Source organism: Oncorhynchus gorbuscha, linkage group LG06, assembly GCF_021184085.1.
Source record: "Oncorhynchus gorbuscha isolate QuinsamMale2020 ecotype Even-year linkage group LG06, OgorEven_v1.0, whole genome shotgun sequence".
NCBI classification, from domain to species: Eukaryota; Metazoa; Chordata; class Actinopteri; order Salmoniformes; family Salmonidae; genus Oncorhynchus; species Oncorhynchus gorbuscha.
This window is the reverse complement of record NC_060178.1, coordinates 16491674-16507700: the sequence shown is the minus strand read 5'-3', so window position 1 is coordinate 16507700 and position 16027 is coordinate 16491674. Positions and strand designations below refer to the sequence as shown.

The window sequence follows — 16027 nt, the reverse complement described above, 5'->3', positions numbered from 1 at the left end:
GAGCAAAGTTGTTAAATAAGTGATAATGCTCGAGAAGCCGGTGTTTGCGCTTTTAACCAATCAGCATTCAGGATTAGACCCAACCGTTGAACAATGCTCTATAATATGGGTGTTTTGACAGGACTATACCCCCCCCCCCCAACATTAAATGTTTATCACTAGGTTCTTTATCATCAAAGCTTTATCTAAACCGATTTAAACAGTGCTTTTGCACACAGAGAGACACCTGGTCTGATCTCACGTGTGCAGCTGATTACAGGGTTTCCAAACCGAAGGAGGAATGCTAATCCAGAACAGTAAAACCAGTGGAGTTGCTGAAATCCTGTGATGCTTAACCAAGCTGAAAACAGGGAGCAGATAGAGAGTCAGGATAGACAGGTGAGAGGTTCTCACCTGTTAGAGAAAGCTGGCGATCGAGCAGTACACACGTCTGGGACTGTGACAGGCAACTGAAATGTTATGAGGGTTTTAATGGGATACTGTGACAGGTCAGAAAAACTCTGCATTTCTCTTTATGGAATTGGATTGAAGTCCCGCTCCAGACCAATGGTTCAGCAAGCTGCTGTAACTCTAGTCACAACCCAACCTCCCTGCTGCCTTCATATACATAAGCAACCCTTCAAGACTGTTATTGTAGTTGTATTGCTTATTTATGTAACCGCCTGTCAATTGCCAGATGAGTTACAAACGTACAGTGAAGACCAAGACTGTACAGCAGAATTATTCAGCCTTATTTGTCCTTGCGTGTAATGATATTCGTCTGTTGTTTGAAGTGAGTCAGACCGAAATGCAGCGTGTAGGTTACTCATGACTTTTAATGAAGAAAATGCTGTACATGAAATAACTGAGAATACAAAACAACAAACGAGTGAAACTACTTACAGCCTATCTGGTGACTAACACAAAGACAGGTACAATCGCCCACGAAATACAACGCGCACTCAGGCTGCCTAAATACGGTTCCCAATCCGAGACAACGAGAATCAGCTGACTCCAATTAGGAATCGCCTCAGGCAGCCAAGCCTAACTAGACACACCCCTAATAATACACACTCCCAATTAATACAACCCCAATACGAAATACAACATATAAACCCATGTCACATGCTGGCCTACCCAAACATATAACAAAAACACAAGATACAATGACCAAGGCGTGACAGAACCCCCCCCCCCCTAAGGTGTGGACTCCGGGACGCACCTCAAGAGCATAGGGAGGGTCCGGGTGGGCGTCTGTCCATGGTGGCGGTTCTGGCTCGGGACGTGGACCCCACTCCATAAATGTCCTAGTTCCTCCCCTTCGCGTCCTAGGATAATCCACCTTCTCCGCCGACCATGGCCTAATAGTCCTCACCCTGATCCCCACATAACTGAGGGGCAGCTCGGGACAGAGGGGCAGCTCGGGACAGAGGGGCAGCTCGGGACAGAGGGGCAGCTCAGGACAGAGGGGCAGCTCAGGATAGAGGGGCAACTCAGGATAGAGGGGCAACTCAGGATAGAGGGGCAACTCGGGATAGAGGGGCAACTCGGGACAGCGGGGCAACTCGGGACAGCGGGGCAGCCCGGGACAGAGGGGCAGCCCGGGACAGAGGGGCAGCCCGGGACCGAAGCAGCCCAGTACTGAGGGGAAGCCCGGTACTGAGGGGAAGCCCGGTACTGAGGGGAAGCCCGGTACTGAGAGGAAGCTCAGTACTGAGAGGAAGCTCGGTACTGAGAGGAAGCTCGGTACTGAGAGGAAGCTCGGTACTGAGAGGAAGCCCAGTACAGAGAGGGAGCCTAGTACTGAGAGGAAGCTCAGTACTGAGAGGAAGCTCAGGCAAGTAGTAGGCTCCGGTAAATCCAGGCTGGCTGGTGGACCTGGATGATTCAGGTTGTCTGGCCGATCTAGAAGATCTTGGTAGACTGGCACTTCTGGCGGATCCTGGCAGACTGGCACTTCTGGCGGATCCTGGCAGACTGGTGACGCTGGGCCGACTGGCGGCGCTGGGCAGACAGGAGACTCCGGCAGCGCAGGAGAGGAGAAAGGCTCTGGCTGCGCTGAACAGGCGAGGCGCACTGGACGCGCTGGGCCGACTGGGAGCACTGGTGGCGCTGGACAGACAGGAGACTCCGGCAGCGCAGGAGAGGAGAAAGGCTCTGGCTGCTAAACAGCGGGAGCGATAGCGCAGGAGAAGAGAACAGCTCTGGTTGAGCTAAACAGCGGGAGACTCCGGCAGCGCAGGAGGGGAGAAAAGCACTGACTGCGCTGAACAGGCGAGGCGCACTGGAGAACTGGTGATACTGGCGCGAGGACACGCACAGGAAGCCTGGTGCGGGGAGCTGCTACCGGAGGACTGGTGTGTACAGGTGGCTCTGGATAGACCGGACCGTGCAGGCGCACTGGAGCTCTGAGCACCGAGCCTGCCCAAGCTTACCTGGCTCGATGCCCACTCTAGCCCGGCCAATAGGAAGGGCTGGTAGAGTCGCAGCTGGCTCTGCAGACTGGAAACACCGTGCGCTCCATAGCATAACACGGTGCCTGCCCGGCTCGGTGAGCACTGAGGTTTCCTACCTGGCATAACTAAGCATTTTTTGGGGGAGTTTCCAACGTCGCAGTGGCAGTAGCTACTTCTATTTCCTCCTTGGGAGGATTCTCCCCGGGGCCCAGTCTAATATCATCTCCCAAGCAGAAGTCCTCATACTGCTCCTCACAATTAACAGGGAGAGTAGGCTCAGGTCTGGACTCTGCACTGGTTACCTACGGTTTTCGCTCTGTAGCCGTGCTTTCCCTTTCGATTCCCTCCGTGTATAGCCCTCTTGCATGCTGTGGTGCACTCGCACTGGCCGCCCACCTGTCGGTGTATAATCCCTGCTTCTGCGTCCATATCGTCCTCCTTTAGGTTCACACTCGGTCTGTGAATCGTGGTGGGTGATTCTGTAATGATAGCCTGTTGTTTGCGAAATGGGAGCTGACTGAAGAAAATGCTGTACATGAAATAAGAGACTGTGTGTGTATAGGTGGCTCTGGATAGACAACCGGACCGTGCAGGCAGCCGCCTAACTAGACACACCCCTAATAATACAATTAATACAACCCCAATACGAAATACAACATATAAACCCATGTCACACCCTGGCCTACCCAAACATATAACAAAAACACAAGATACAATGACCAAGGCGTGACATTGCGTTGATGCTGGACAATTAGTTCTGGTTTCGGAGGACTCTGCAAGTACTGTCTACCCTTCTCTGTGGTAGGAGATTATGTAGAGATGTAGGATCTTAATTTGAGGCAGTTTGTTACAGCAGGAAAATAATCTTGCAGCAAGCAACAGGAAATGTGTAGTGTTGTGTGTATTATAATTAATGGACATATTTGTAGGGGTTGATACATTTTTCGTAAGGGAAAATCAAGTCTGAAATTTCAAAGTGGGAATTACAAGCTTCAGAAGACGTTTTAAACCTTAAATACACTAGAAGTTTTACATTTCCTGCATTACAGGAAAGTTCTCCTGCAACAGGGTGAAGAGTCAGTGGGATGTCTCTATTCTTTGTTATTATCTTGCTTGTCCTTTTCTGTACCCTGTCCAGTGCAGCTTGCTGCATCTTTGTGCAGCCCACCAGCTACATACTGACATACTCAAGGCATGGTGGGATCAGTGTGGTGTAGATTTCCACAAGGTCCTCAGTGTGAAGACTGTTTCTTGCCATCACAGTCAGGAAGGGTAGATGCTTTGAAGCCCTTTTCACTGCCTGGTCAATATGTTGGTTACCACTGAGTTGGTTGTCCAAGTGGAAGCCAAGGTATTTTGTTCCAACTGGAACAGCCTGTCTACCCAGGTTCATTGGAGCCTGCTGGGGGGGATTTCTAGAGAAACAAATTCTTAGTTGGACAGAAGTATGTTGTTGTCTGCCACCCATTCATCCAGTTACTTCACCTCCTCTTCCGTTGTGGTGTCATTTTCAATGTTTCCTAGCCTTAAAGAACAGGACAAATCAAAGATGACTCTCCGAGTACACATGTGGAGCAGAAAGAGGTAAGACGAGACAACCCCACCCTGTGGGACCCCAGATGTTACCTCTGTCCATGAGCTGTACATTCCATGTGCCATCCCCCTCTGTGTTCTCCCTGTTGTGTAGCTGTGAGGCCAGGTGAGTAGCCTTGGACACAGACCCAGACTGGCCAGATGCTGGAGGAGTTTAGCATGGTCGACACGATCAAAAGCTTGTGACATGTCAGCCACCAGAACCTGAACCACCGTGGTTTGCTTTAAGTCTGTCTCTGTAAGCCTGTGTGACTCTGACCAGCTCATTTGTTGTGCTGTGTTTAGCCAAGTATGCATACTGGCTTTTGCATTCCTGAAGAGCAACTACTGTAGGTAGAAGCTCTTCACAATGAACCTTTCCTGGAACTTGCCCAGACAGGATGGAGGAGATATTGGTCTCCAGTCACTTTTCTTTCCAGGACTGGGGACCACACTTAAGGTACATAACCCAATAGGTGTTTACTAAGTGTGTGACCACCAGTGATTGCCCCCCCTCCCCCAATCCTCCCTGATACACGTGTACATATTGGACTATAAAATGTGCCTTCATGTAATATATGTATGCTCAAATACCATTTACTTTATGTTCTTATCTTTTATTATTTCTTATTGTTTTGCAATGTTGAGAAGGAACCTGCAAGTAAGCATTTTGTTGGACTTTGTATACTACGTGTTCTTTACATACGACTAATAAAACTTGAAACTAAACTGAAACTAGCTAGATCCTCTGCAAATTCCTTTATTACCCGGGGAGACATCTGCAAAATGCTTTCTATATAATAAGAATAATTTGGTGGGTGCTTATATTTGTCCTATAGTGTACAAAACATTTAGGACACTTGCTATTTCCATGACACAGACTGACCAGGTGAATCAAGGTGAAAGCTATGATCCCTTATTGATGTCACTTGTTAAATCCACTTCAATCAGTGTAGATGAAGGGGAGGAGACAGGTTAATTAAATAATTTTAAGCCTTGAGACAATTGAGACGTGTATGTGGCTTGTGTATGTGTGCCATTCAGAGGGTGAATCGGCAAGACAAAATATTTAAGTGCCTTGGAAAGAGGTATGTTAGTAGGTGCCAGGCAGACCGGTTTGTGTCAAGAACTACAATGCTGCTGGGTTTCTCATTCTCATATCCCGCTGATGTTTTTTTTGCATATCCCAACACCCCCTTTCACGGCCACTGTGTCTTAAAATAACTTGTTACATTAGTCAGAATATAATATTCATGTAAACTGTGCTACTAGAAGAATAAATACAAATCCTCAATATACAGTACATTCGGAAAGTATTCAGAGCCCTTGACTTTTTCCACATTGTTACCTTATAGCCTTATTCTAAAATTGTTAAATTGTTTTTCCCCTCATCCATCTACACCCATTACCCTATAATGACAAACGTGAAAACACAGTTTTTTTCAAATGTTTGCAAACGTTTGCAAAAAATAATTCGAAATATCTTATTTACATAAGTATTCAGACCCTTTACTCAGTACTTTGTTGAAGCACATTTGGCAGCGATTACAGCCTTGAGTCTTCTTGGGTATGACGCTACAAACTTGGCATCTGTATTTGGGGAGTTTCTCCCATTCTTCTCTGCAGATCCTCTCAAGCCCTGTCAGTTTGGATGGGTTGCTGACCAGCTATTTTCAGGGTTCAAGTCTGGGATCCGGCTGGGTCACTCAAGGACATTCAGAGACTTGTCCCGAAGCCAATCCTGCGTTATTTTGGCTGTGTGCTTAGAGTCGTTTTCTTATTGGAAGGTGAACCTTCACCCCAATCTGAGGTCCCGATCGCTCTGAAGCAGGTTTTTATCAATGATGTCTCTCATCTTTCCCTCGATCCTGACTAGTCTCCCAGTCCCTGCCGCTGAAAAACATCCCCACGGCATGATGCTGCCACAACCATGCTTCACTGTAGGGATAGTGCTAGGTTTCGTCCAGACGTGACGCTTGGCATTCAGGCCAAAGAGTTCAATCTCTGTTTCATCAGACCAGAGAATCTTGTTTCTCATGGTCTGAGAGTCCTTTAGGAGCCGTTTGGCAACCTCCAATTGGGCTGGCATGTGCCTCTTACTGAAGAGTGGCTCCCATCTGGCCACTCTAGCATAAAGGCCTGATGGTGGAGTGCTGCAGAGATGGTTGTCCTTTTAGAAGGTTCTCCCATCTCCACAGAGGAATTCTGGAGTCTGTCAGACTGACCATCGGGTTCTTGGTCACCTCCCTGACCAAGGCCCTTCTCCCCCCAATTGCTTAGTTTGTCCGCACTGCCAGCTCTAGGAAGAGTCTTGGTGGATTCAAACTTCTTCCATTTAAGAATGATGGAGGCGACTGTGTTCTTTGGGACCTTCAATGGTGCAAACATTTTTTGGTACCCTTCCCCAGATCTTTGACTTGACACAATCCTGTCTCGAGCTCTATGGTCAATTCCTTCGACCTCATGGCTTGGTGTTTGCTCTGACATTGACTGTCAACTGTGGGACCTTATATAGACAGGAGTGTGCCTTTACAAATCATGTCCAATCAAAGGAAACAGGATGAACCTGAGATAGATTTTGAATCGCATAACTAAGGGTTTGAATACTTATGTAAATAAGGTATTTCTGATTTTTTTATTTGGTAGATTTGCACAAAAAAAATCTGTTTTTGTTTTGTTTAGATCTGTGTGTAGATTGATAAGGGAACAAATATATTTAATCCATTTTAGAATAAGGCTGTAACATAACAAAATATGGAAAAAAGTCAAGGGGTCTGAATACTTTCCAAATGCACTGTAAAGACACTTACCACTGAAGCATCAATAAGATTCCATCTGATGTTTAAGTGAGTATTTATCTGTTGAGAGTAGGAAAGTAATAAATTACAGTAAATGCAAATTGTAGACAGGAAACATTTAACTACAGTTTTGAAAACATAAAATTGCTTAGTCAATTATTTTCAATTGTAAGAGTGAACAATGAAATAATATACTTGCTTTTACTTTGTAATACAAAAGGGAAACATGCAAAATAATGAAGTAACTCACCTTAATTTCAGTGACAATGACAAAGACCTCAAAAAGCCTGCAGAAAACATTGCTGAGCCCAATTGTTGACAGGTTTTTGTCATATTAGCCTGAACTGTTGAATGAATAAAATCTATAAAACAAATCTCATGATTTTACTTAACATGAAGTTTTCTTTATCCAACAATAACTGAATAATGTTCCAGATAACGTGGTACATTACAGAAAGCATTGATTTCAAAACCTCTAGAAACGTGTTACTGTACATGCTGCAGAAATTAGACAAAAAAATCGGAGACGAGTATTAAAGAGATTGAATGGGATTTGGATTTAGGGGGTGCTATTTACATTTTTGGATGAAAAACGTTCCCGTTTTAAACAAGATATTTTGTCACGAAAAGATGCTCGACAGATTTGGAAAGAAGACACTCTGACGTTTCCAAAACTGCAAAGATATTGTCTGTGAGTGCCACAGAACTGATTTTATAGGTGAAACCCAGATACAAATCCAACCAGTAAGTGACACATTTTTTTTAACTGCCTCATGCCAATGAGTCCTTATATGGCTGTGAATGAGCTACGAATGAGCTTACGTTTTCCACGTTTTCCCCAAGGTGTCTACAGCATTGTGACGTCTTTTTAGGCATTTGCCTTGAATAATTGCTGTAAGGAACCATATATGGCATGTGGTCACATGGTGTCTCCCGCAGAAAACCTTCCGTAAAATACTGAGGTAACCATTTTTCCAATCGCTTCTTATGAGAAACCAACTGCCTCGACGGATATATTATCAAATATATTTGTTAAAAACACCTTGAGGATGGATCCTAAACAACTTTGCCGTGTTTCTGTCGATATTATGTAGCTAATTTTGAAAAAAGTTTGGCGTTATAGTTGTAGCATTTTTCGGTCGATTTCTCAGCCAAGCATGGTGAAGAAACGGGAGCTTTTTCGCCTACAAAAATAATCTTTTTGGAAAAAAGGAACATTTGCTATCTAACTGGGAGTCTCCTGAGTGAAAGCATACAAAGTTCTTCAAAGGTAAATTATTTAATTTGGTTGCTTTTCTTATTTTCGTGAAAATGTTGCCTGCTGCCAGCAGAGCCTAGCATAGCATTATGCCATGATAAACTTACACAAATGCTTGTCTAGCGTTGGCTGTAACGCATATTTTGAAAATCTGAGATGACAGTGTTGTTAACAAAAGGCTAAGCTTGTGTTTGAATATATTTATTTAATTTCATTTGCGATTTTCATGAATAGGAAAAGTTGCGTTATGCTAATGCGCTTGAGGCTATGATTACGCTCCCGGATACGGGTTTGCTCGTCGCAACTGGTTTTAAGATTGTTATTTTTAAATTTGGAGGATGTAACGTATCATACAAAATGGGTGACGTTGCACACAATTGTGCACAATTTTCATTAGCCCTTTGGACTTTTGAGCACTACTTTCAAAACTACTGTCTGAAATGAATTAATGAAAACCTTTATAACGCATCTTTAACTATAGGAGTGATCTGCATATGTGACTTTTGAAAAGAAAGAGATATGGGCAACTCAGCACTCCAGTCTAGAACATTACCAGGGAACCACTCTATTGAAACTCGATTTAGTGGTTGCAAGATTTAGCATTTTAGTTCTCTTAGTGTATCAGAATGACAAAATAGAAATAATAGAAATATTGAATGATTTCCTTAAGAGAATTTATTTGAAAAGTTTGTCACTGTACAGTAGGCTACTCTACTACAGGAAGTAAAGCAGTAAACCGACATACAGACCATTACATACATCTTCCTTAGACTAACTAACTCTCTGTTTCTGTTTCCTTCTATTTATTTTGTGTCTTCAAAAGAAACAAAGACGTGCCATATAGTTACAATACTGGTTGTAATGGGTATCAATCAGTATGTGGTTGACAGTAAGACATTACAGGACAGTAGTCAGTCACATCATATAAACACAGCCCAATGATCTAATTATCTCCCTGAAACATCTTCTTCCTGCCATCCATACCGGCCTTGTCGTCAATGTTCTTACGCCAGTCACCAACGTCACGCAATTCCTTATCCTGTGATGGTAGAAAGGGTGAGAAGACAATGAAGTGTAGAATATCAAGGCGTAAAGTTCGTTCAACATTGACAATGTCTCCCGATGCGATATCCAACCTAATGGACCCACCTCTTTCTTCTCATCTTTCTTCACTTGTTTCAGGTTGGATCTCAGATCCATGGTCACCTTGTGCTTGGAGCCCAGCAGAGCCTGGAGCATAGCGTCAGCAGACATACGCACTTTCTTCAGGGCTGGCTTCTTGAACTTGCCCCTCAGGTCAACTATTTTGATGTTTAGGTCTAAAACCTAGTGGGTGTAATTTTGGAACAGGAAAATCAGTGATTCAGGTGGGCTCAACAGAAGAACTGTATATATATAAAAAATATATTTATCATACCAACAATACTGTTATATTTATATATATATATATTGTACATACAGTGCCTTCAGAAAGTATTCACACCCCTTGACTTTTTCAAAATGTTATTTTGTTACAGTCTGAATTTAACATTCATAAACCTTTTTCTACACACCATACCCCATCATTTCAAAGTGGAATTATTTTTCAACATTTTTTCAAGTCAATTAGAAAATTAAAAACTAAAATGTCTCGAGTCAATAAGTATTCAAACCCTTGGTTATGGCAAGCCTTAACAAGTCACATAATAACATTTACATTTACATTTAAGTCATTTAGCAGACGCTCTTATCCAGAGCGACTTACAAATTGCATGGACTCACTCTGTGTGCAGTAATAGTGTTTAATATGATTTGTGAATGGCTACCTCATCTCTATAGCCCACACATACGATTATCTGTAAGGCCCCTCTGTCGAGCAGTGAATTTCAAACACAGATTCAGCCACAAAGTCCAGGGAGGTTTTCCAATACAAGGACTGGGCAAATTTTCAGGATAAAAATGGAACGAAATGGAGCTAAGCACAGGCAAAAACCTAGAGGAAAATCTGGTTCAGTGTGCTTTCCACCAGACACTGTGAGATTGATTCACCTTTCAGCAGGACAATAACCTAAAACACAAAGCCAAATCAATACTAGAGTTGCTTACCAAGAAGACAGTGAATATTACTGAGTGGTAGAGTTACAGTTTAGACTTAAATCTACATTAAAATCAATGGCAAGACCTGAAAATGGTTGTCTGGCAATGAGCAACCAATTTGACAGAGAATTAAGAATTTTGAAAAGAATAATAGGCAAATGTTTCACAATCCAGGTGTGGAAAGCTCTTAGAGAATTACCCAGAAACACTCACAGCTGTCATCACAGCCAAATGTGATTTTACTCAGAGATGTCTCTGTAATTCATTTTCAATACATTTGAAAAAATGTCTAAAAACAAGTTTTCAATTTGTCCTTGTGAGGTATTGTGTGTAGATGGGTGAGAATCAAAATCTATTTCATCCATTTTGAATTCAGGCTGTAACACAACAAAATGTGGAATAAGTCTTTCTGAAGGCACTGTATATTTATATTGAAACATAAAAAAATGAACAGACAAGACCGTTGCTTACCTCATTGCAAACCATGATCACTTTATATTCTAAGTTGTATCTCTCCTCATCAATCACATTAATTTTGTCGTACATCTTTTTGCAAAGCTCCTAATGAAAGAATGCAACAAAGGAAAATGTAACTGTCTTCATATAATACATATTTTTATGCTTAAACTTAGTACAGCTGAACCGGATAGAAGCACAATTCATACAACACACTGTATCAAGCAGGTATGATGTGTTTTCATAATGTCTGTCTTTGAATATCTGAATATCATACCATCAAATCATCCTTGGAGTGGGACATCTCCAGAGGAGGGCAGTTCTCTTCCATGTATCTCTCCCGCTCTTTAACTTTCTCTAATGCTTCAGCTTCAAGCCAATCCTTAGCAAGTGCCAGCATACAACTCTGGAGACAAATTATGACAGTTGCCAGATAATTGACCTATATCTCCATTTGTTTTACTACTTTTTAAAAGTTATGTTATATTGTGATTTTTATACATTATTAAATGTGTTATTCTACATAAAACATTAAAGGAATGGCTGTGTGGGATTCCTTACCTTCAGAGTGTGCTTACGGCTTGAGGACACGTTGCCTTTCTTGCTATTGGACCAAGGAAAGAAAGTCAGGTTAAGTACAACTACCTAAACACTTGAAACACAACATGTAGACAGTTTATTGGCCTATACTTACTCAGCCATCTTGGCTGTTTTGTGTCTTCACTTCCTAGAAATGCAAAACAATAGTAATCATGAATTATGTACTCATAAGAGCTAACATTTTACCAACAATACTGGTATATCCTCAACTATACCAATTACAAAACTACACCAGTAAGATTACTGATACTATTATATAGGATAAGGTACATGGAGAATGCTAGACCAGTCAATACAAAAAAGTAGTCAAAGTCTGAAAAAAGTATATATTTTTTAAAGCACATTGAATAAGAGTACTCTAGGCTATTTCGAATTTGTGTTATTGAATCTGTCCCTTTTTACAATTATCCCTGTTCTGCCCTACTTCCAACGGGGGCCATGGCATGCAGCTATGATTTACAACGGTCTTCTTATTTGCTCTTGTAATTGAGACAAGTGATAAGAATACATTCCGAATTCCTTAAACTCAGTCGACTCCAAATCTTTGGTCTGGGCTCTGGGTATCGTTTCCCTGGAGATGGGGAAGTTATCTTGTGTTGAGGAGATCTAAATTGGGCCCCAGATCTTGTCTAAAATGGCTCTGTGTTATTGTAGGCTTGTCTCCGAGAGGTCACAGTAACCCAACACCGCAGCTGGTGGTGCCAGCCCTGCCACCAGCCCTGCCATTGCCTTCCAGAACATCCCTTAGATGACCAAGACATTAGGCCTTGTCTCAAAAAGAACTGCTGCTGCTCCATCAGGTCAGTTCATTGTACTCACTCAACTGTCTCCATTCTCCATGATTAACTACACTGAATATAGACCACCGTTCAAAAGTTTGGGGGTCACTTGGAAATGTCCTTGTTTTTGAAAGAAAATACTTCCATTAAAATAACATCAAATGAATCTGAAATACTGTGTAGACATTGATAATGTTGTAAATGACTATTGTAACTGGAAACGGCAGGATTTTTTATGGAATATCTACATAGGCGTACAGAGGCCCATTATCAGCAACCATCACTCCTGTGTTCAAATGGCACATTATGTTAGCTAATCCAAGTTTATCATTTTAAAATGATAATTGATAATTGGAAAACCCTTTTGCAATTATGTTAGCACAGCTGAAAACTGTTGTTCTGATTAAAGAAGCAATCAAACTGGCCTTCTTTAGACTAGTTGAGTATCTGGAGCATCAGCATTTGTGGGTTCGATTACAGGCTCAAAATGGCCAGAAACAAAGCACTTTCTTCTGAAACTCCATTCTGTTCAGAGCCAGTTTGCGCTGTACTGTGAAGGGAGTAGTACACATCTTTTCTTTCAAAAACAAGGACATTTCTAAGTGACCCCAAACCTTAGAACAATAGTGTATGTATGTATGTATGTATGTATGTATGTATGTATGTATGTATGTATGTATGTATGTATGTATGTATGTATGTATGTATGTATGTATGTATGTATGTATGTATGTATGTATGTATGTATGTATGTATGTATGTATGTATGTATGTATGTATGTATGTATGTATGTATGTATGTATGTATGTATGTATGTATGTATGTATGTATGTATGTATGTATGTATGTATGTATGTATGTATTGTAGATGTAGAAAATAGTACAAATAATTGTTACTATTTTCTACATTAGAATAGTAGTGAAGACATCAAAGCTATGAAATAACACATATGGAATCATACAGTTACAAAAAAAGTGTTAAACAAATGAAAATATATTTTATATTTGAGATTCTTCAAAGTAGCCACGCTTTGCCTTGATGACAGCTTTGCATACTCTTGGCATTTTCTCAACCAGCTTCATGAGGTAGTCACCTGGAATGCATTTCAATTAACAGGTGTGCCTAGTTGAAAGTTAAATTGTGGAATTTATTTCCTTCTTAATGCATTTGAACCAAACAGTTGTGTTGTGAATAGGTATAGGTGTTGTAGCCTATTTGGTAAAAGAACAAGTCCATATTATGGCAAGAACAGCTCAAATAAGCAAAGAGAAACGACAGTCCATCATTACTTTAAGACATTAAGGTCAGTCAATACTGAACATTTCAAGAACTTTGAAAGTTTCTTCAAGTGCAGTTTCAAAAACCTTCAAGCTCTATGATGAAACTAGCTCTCATGAGGACTGCCACGGGAAAGGAAGACCCAGAGTTACCTCTGCTGCAGAGGATACGTTCATGAGAGTTAACTGCACCTCAGATTGCTTCCCAAATAAATGCTTCACAGAGTTCAAGTACCAGGCACATCTCAACATCAACTGTTCAAAGGAGACTGTGTGAATCAGGCATTCATGGTCAAATTGCTGCAAAGAAACCACTACTAAAGGACACCAATAATAAGAAGAGACTTGCTTGGGCCAAGAAACACGAGCAATGGCCATTAGACCGGTGGAAATCTGTCCTTTGGTCTGATCAGTCCAAATTTGAGATTTTTGCCTGCAACCGCCGTGTCTTTGTGAGACGCAGAGTTGGTGAACGGATGATCTGTGTGGCTCCCACTGTGAAGCATGGAGGAGGAGGTGTGATGTTGTGGGTGTGCTTTGCTGGTGACACTTATTTAGAATTCAAGGTACACTTAACCAGCATGGCTACCACGGCATTCTGCACTGGGACTATCATTTGTTTTCAACAGGACAATGACCCAACGCACATCCAGGCTGTGTAAGGGCTATTTGGCCAAGAATGAGAGTGATGGAGTGCTGCATCAGATGACCTGGCCTCCACAGTCACCCCACCTCAACCTAATTGAGATGGTTTGGGATGAGCTGGACCGCAGAGTGAAGGATAAGCTGACAACAAGTGCTTAGCATGTGGGAACTCCTTCAAGACTGAAAAGCATTCCAGGTGAAGCTGGTTGAGAGAATGCCAAGAGTGTGCAAAGCTGTCATCAAGGCGAAGGGTGGCTACTTTGAAGAATCCAAAATATAACATACATTTTGATATGTTAAACACTTTTTTGGTTACTACATGATTCCATATGTGTTATTTCATAGTTTTGATGTATTCACTATTATTATACAATGTAAATAGTCAAAATAAATAAAAACACTTGAATGTATAGGTGTGTCCGAACTCTTCACTGGTACTGTATATATATATATATATATATATATATATATATATATATATATATATATATATATATTTGTCCAGATTGCCAATTAGGTGATGTATCAGAGATGTCTATAACGTTGTAACAGGCTGTGTAGGTATGTTTAAAATATGGTGTTGAGAGGAAGGAAAACATTTGACGATCGCTTTCAGATTTATGTCTTGTGGTGGTGTACCCTTCTGCATGTCACATCATGAGTCCATTTAGATCTATAATTTACCACCCCATAGATGCTCACTAAACACATTCAAAACACTACTGGTACCTGAGAACATTTTCTTATGCAAATACTACTATTGAAAGTTTACAAATTGAGATACACCGACAAAATAAATCATGAAATACTGTACAAAACAAATCAAATATCTATAAAATGTATTGAAATAAACCAAATAATTGAGTTATGATTTTTAAAACTTTGATGTTAATATTTTTCAAATTATATATAATTTCAGTCATTTAAACATTAGTGACAGACATTAAATATATTTGAATAAGGATAATATGTCATATAAAATGAGCATTACTACATAAAGCAACAATCCAATCAGTTTATGACTACAGTTAAGACATTTAACACTCTTGGACTAGAGCCAACAATACCAACCAAATACAAATGAATAATTAGCTACAATGCAATACAATTGCAATACACAATACAATTCACATTCATTTCACAAACTAAAATGCATTTCACATGCTGAAATCTTTATAAAACTATCTTCTTTTCCTCAACCAACAGCCAAGTATTGACATTAAATAGGCATATCACTATAATTCTGCAATTTCTCATGAATAAGTTAGCGCAAAGACCACACTGCTTCTGTATATCATAGCAAGAAAAAATGTAGTTTCTCCGAAAACTAAAACCTGAGTAAAATCTTAATAAATCTTCTCTCCTTCAGAGAGTGTCTAACCAGTTAGAAGTACAGGACAGACAGATAGGGACATACTGTAAACGTTGGTTCTCACCTCGGGACTAAAGAGAGCAGCACAGGCTTGTTAAGAGATCCCCAACTGACTGACTGATCGCAGGCAGCTCAAGTGTTAAGAAGGTATATATTGCATTTTCTGATCCCTCGCTATAATCCTCCATTTCTCTTTATGGAAGCGGATTACAGACCAAACCAATGGGCTGACAAGGTCATGAAATACAGTACGGTGTTTCCCTGTTCCCTCCCCTCCCCCAGTGGCTCTAGTATAAATAACACGTCCTTCAAGATGGTTGTTCTTATTTCATCATCTTTTATTTAGCATATGCCATCACCCATAAGGAGCATGCATGGCCAGTACTCAGAACTTTAAAGGCCACTCACACCAACAGTAATAGAGAATGCTATAATTCACACATTTTCAGAAGGCCAGACATGCAACTGGCACCCATGATGTTTATCGTAAAAGGATGGCAAACTATTGAACTGGTAGTACCTCGGAGGCATCATGTGTCTGAGATTTATGTCCGTGGCTTCTGAGGCGCCCAAAGGACCTGATGACAGTTCTGTCACTGTCAGATCTCCCACTGAAAGACAAGTAAGATGGACAAGGATGGTTCATGGATATCTTTTTCTCTACTAACTCAATTTTTCACTGTGGATGAAAGAATGAAACTGGAAACATCTTGAGTGCTACTCGAAACCATCCATCAATGCTACCTAATTACTAACA

At 41.2% G+C, this 16027-nt stretch overlaps 1 protein-coding gene across 2 annotated transcripts; it reads right to left on the bottom strand.

Annotated features, from left to right (window-relative positions):
- Positions 1-8720: 8720 nt before the first annotated feature.
- Positions 8721-15420, bottom strand: LOC124037605 (troponin I, fast skeletal muscle-like). 2 transcript variants are annotated; one of them, XM_046352478.1, is made up of 7 exons: positions 15335-15420; positions 11290-11322; positions 11157-11199; positions 10873-11001; positions 10611-10700; positions 9213-9389; positions 8721-9102 (listed from the first exon to the last, which is right to left on the bottom strand). In XM_046352478.1, exons 2-7 carry the CDS (start codon positions 11295-11297, stop codon positions 9007-9009), a joined length of 543 nt encoding a protein of 180 aa, XP_046208434.1. In that variant the 5' UTR covers positions 11298-11322; positions 15335-15420; the 3' UTR covers positions 8721-9006. The 2 variants fall into 2 exon arrangements, with proteins under 2 accessions (XP_046208434.1, XP_046208435.1); XM_046352479.1 differs by having other exon boundaries at positions 15316-15372.
- Positions 15421-16027: the final 607 nt, after the last annotated feature.

Bases quoted from the DNA above. Each gene is read 5' to 3' on its own strand.
- LOC124037605 (XM_046352478.1), bottom strand. The intron at 11,002-11,156 runs GTAAGGAATCCC...ATTTGTCTCCAG, and splicing joins GCCGTAAGCACACTCTGAAG to AGTTGTATGCTGGCACTTGC. The intron at 10,701-10,872 runs GTATGATATTCA...TTCTTTCATTAG, and splicing joins ACTCCAAGGATGATTTGATG to GAGCTTTGCAAAAAGATGTA.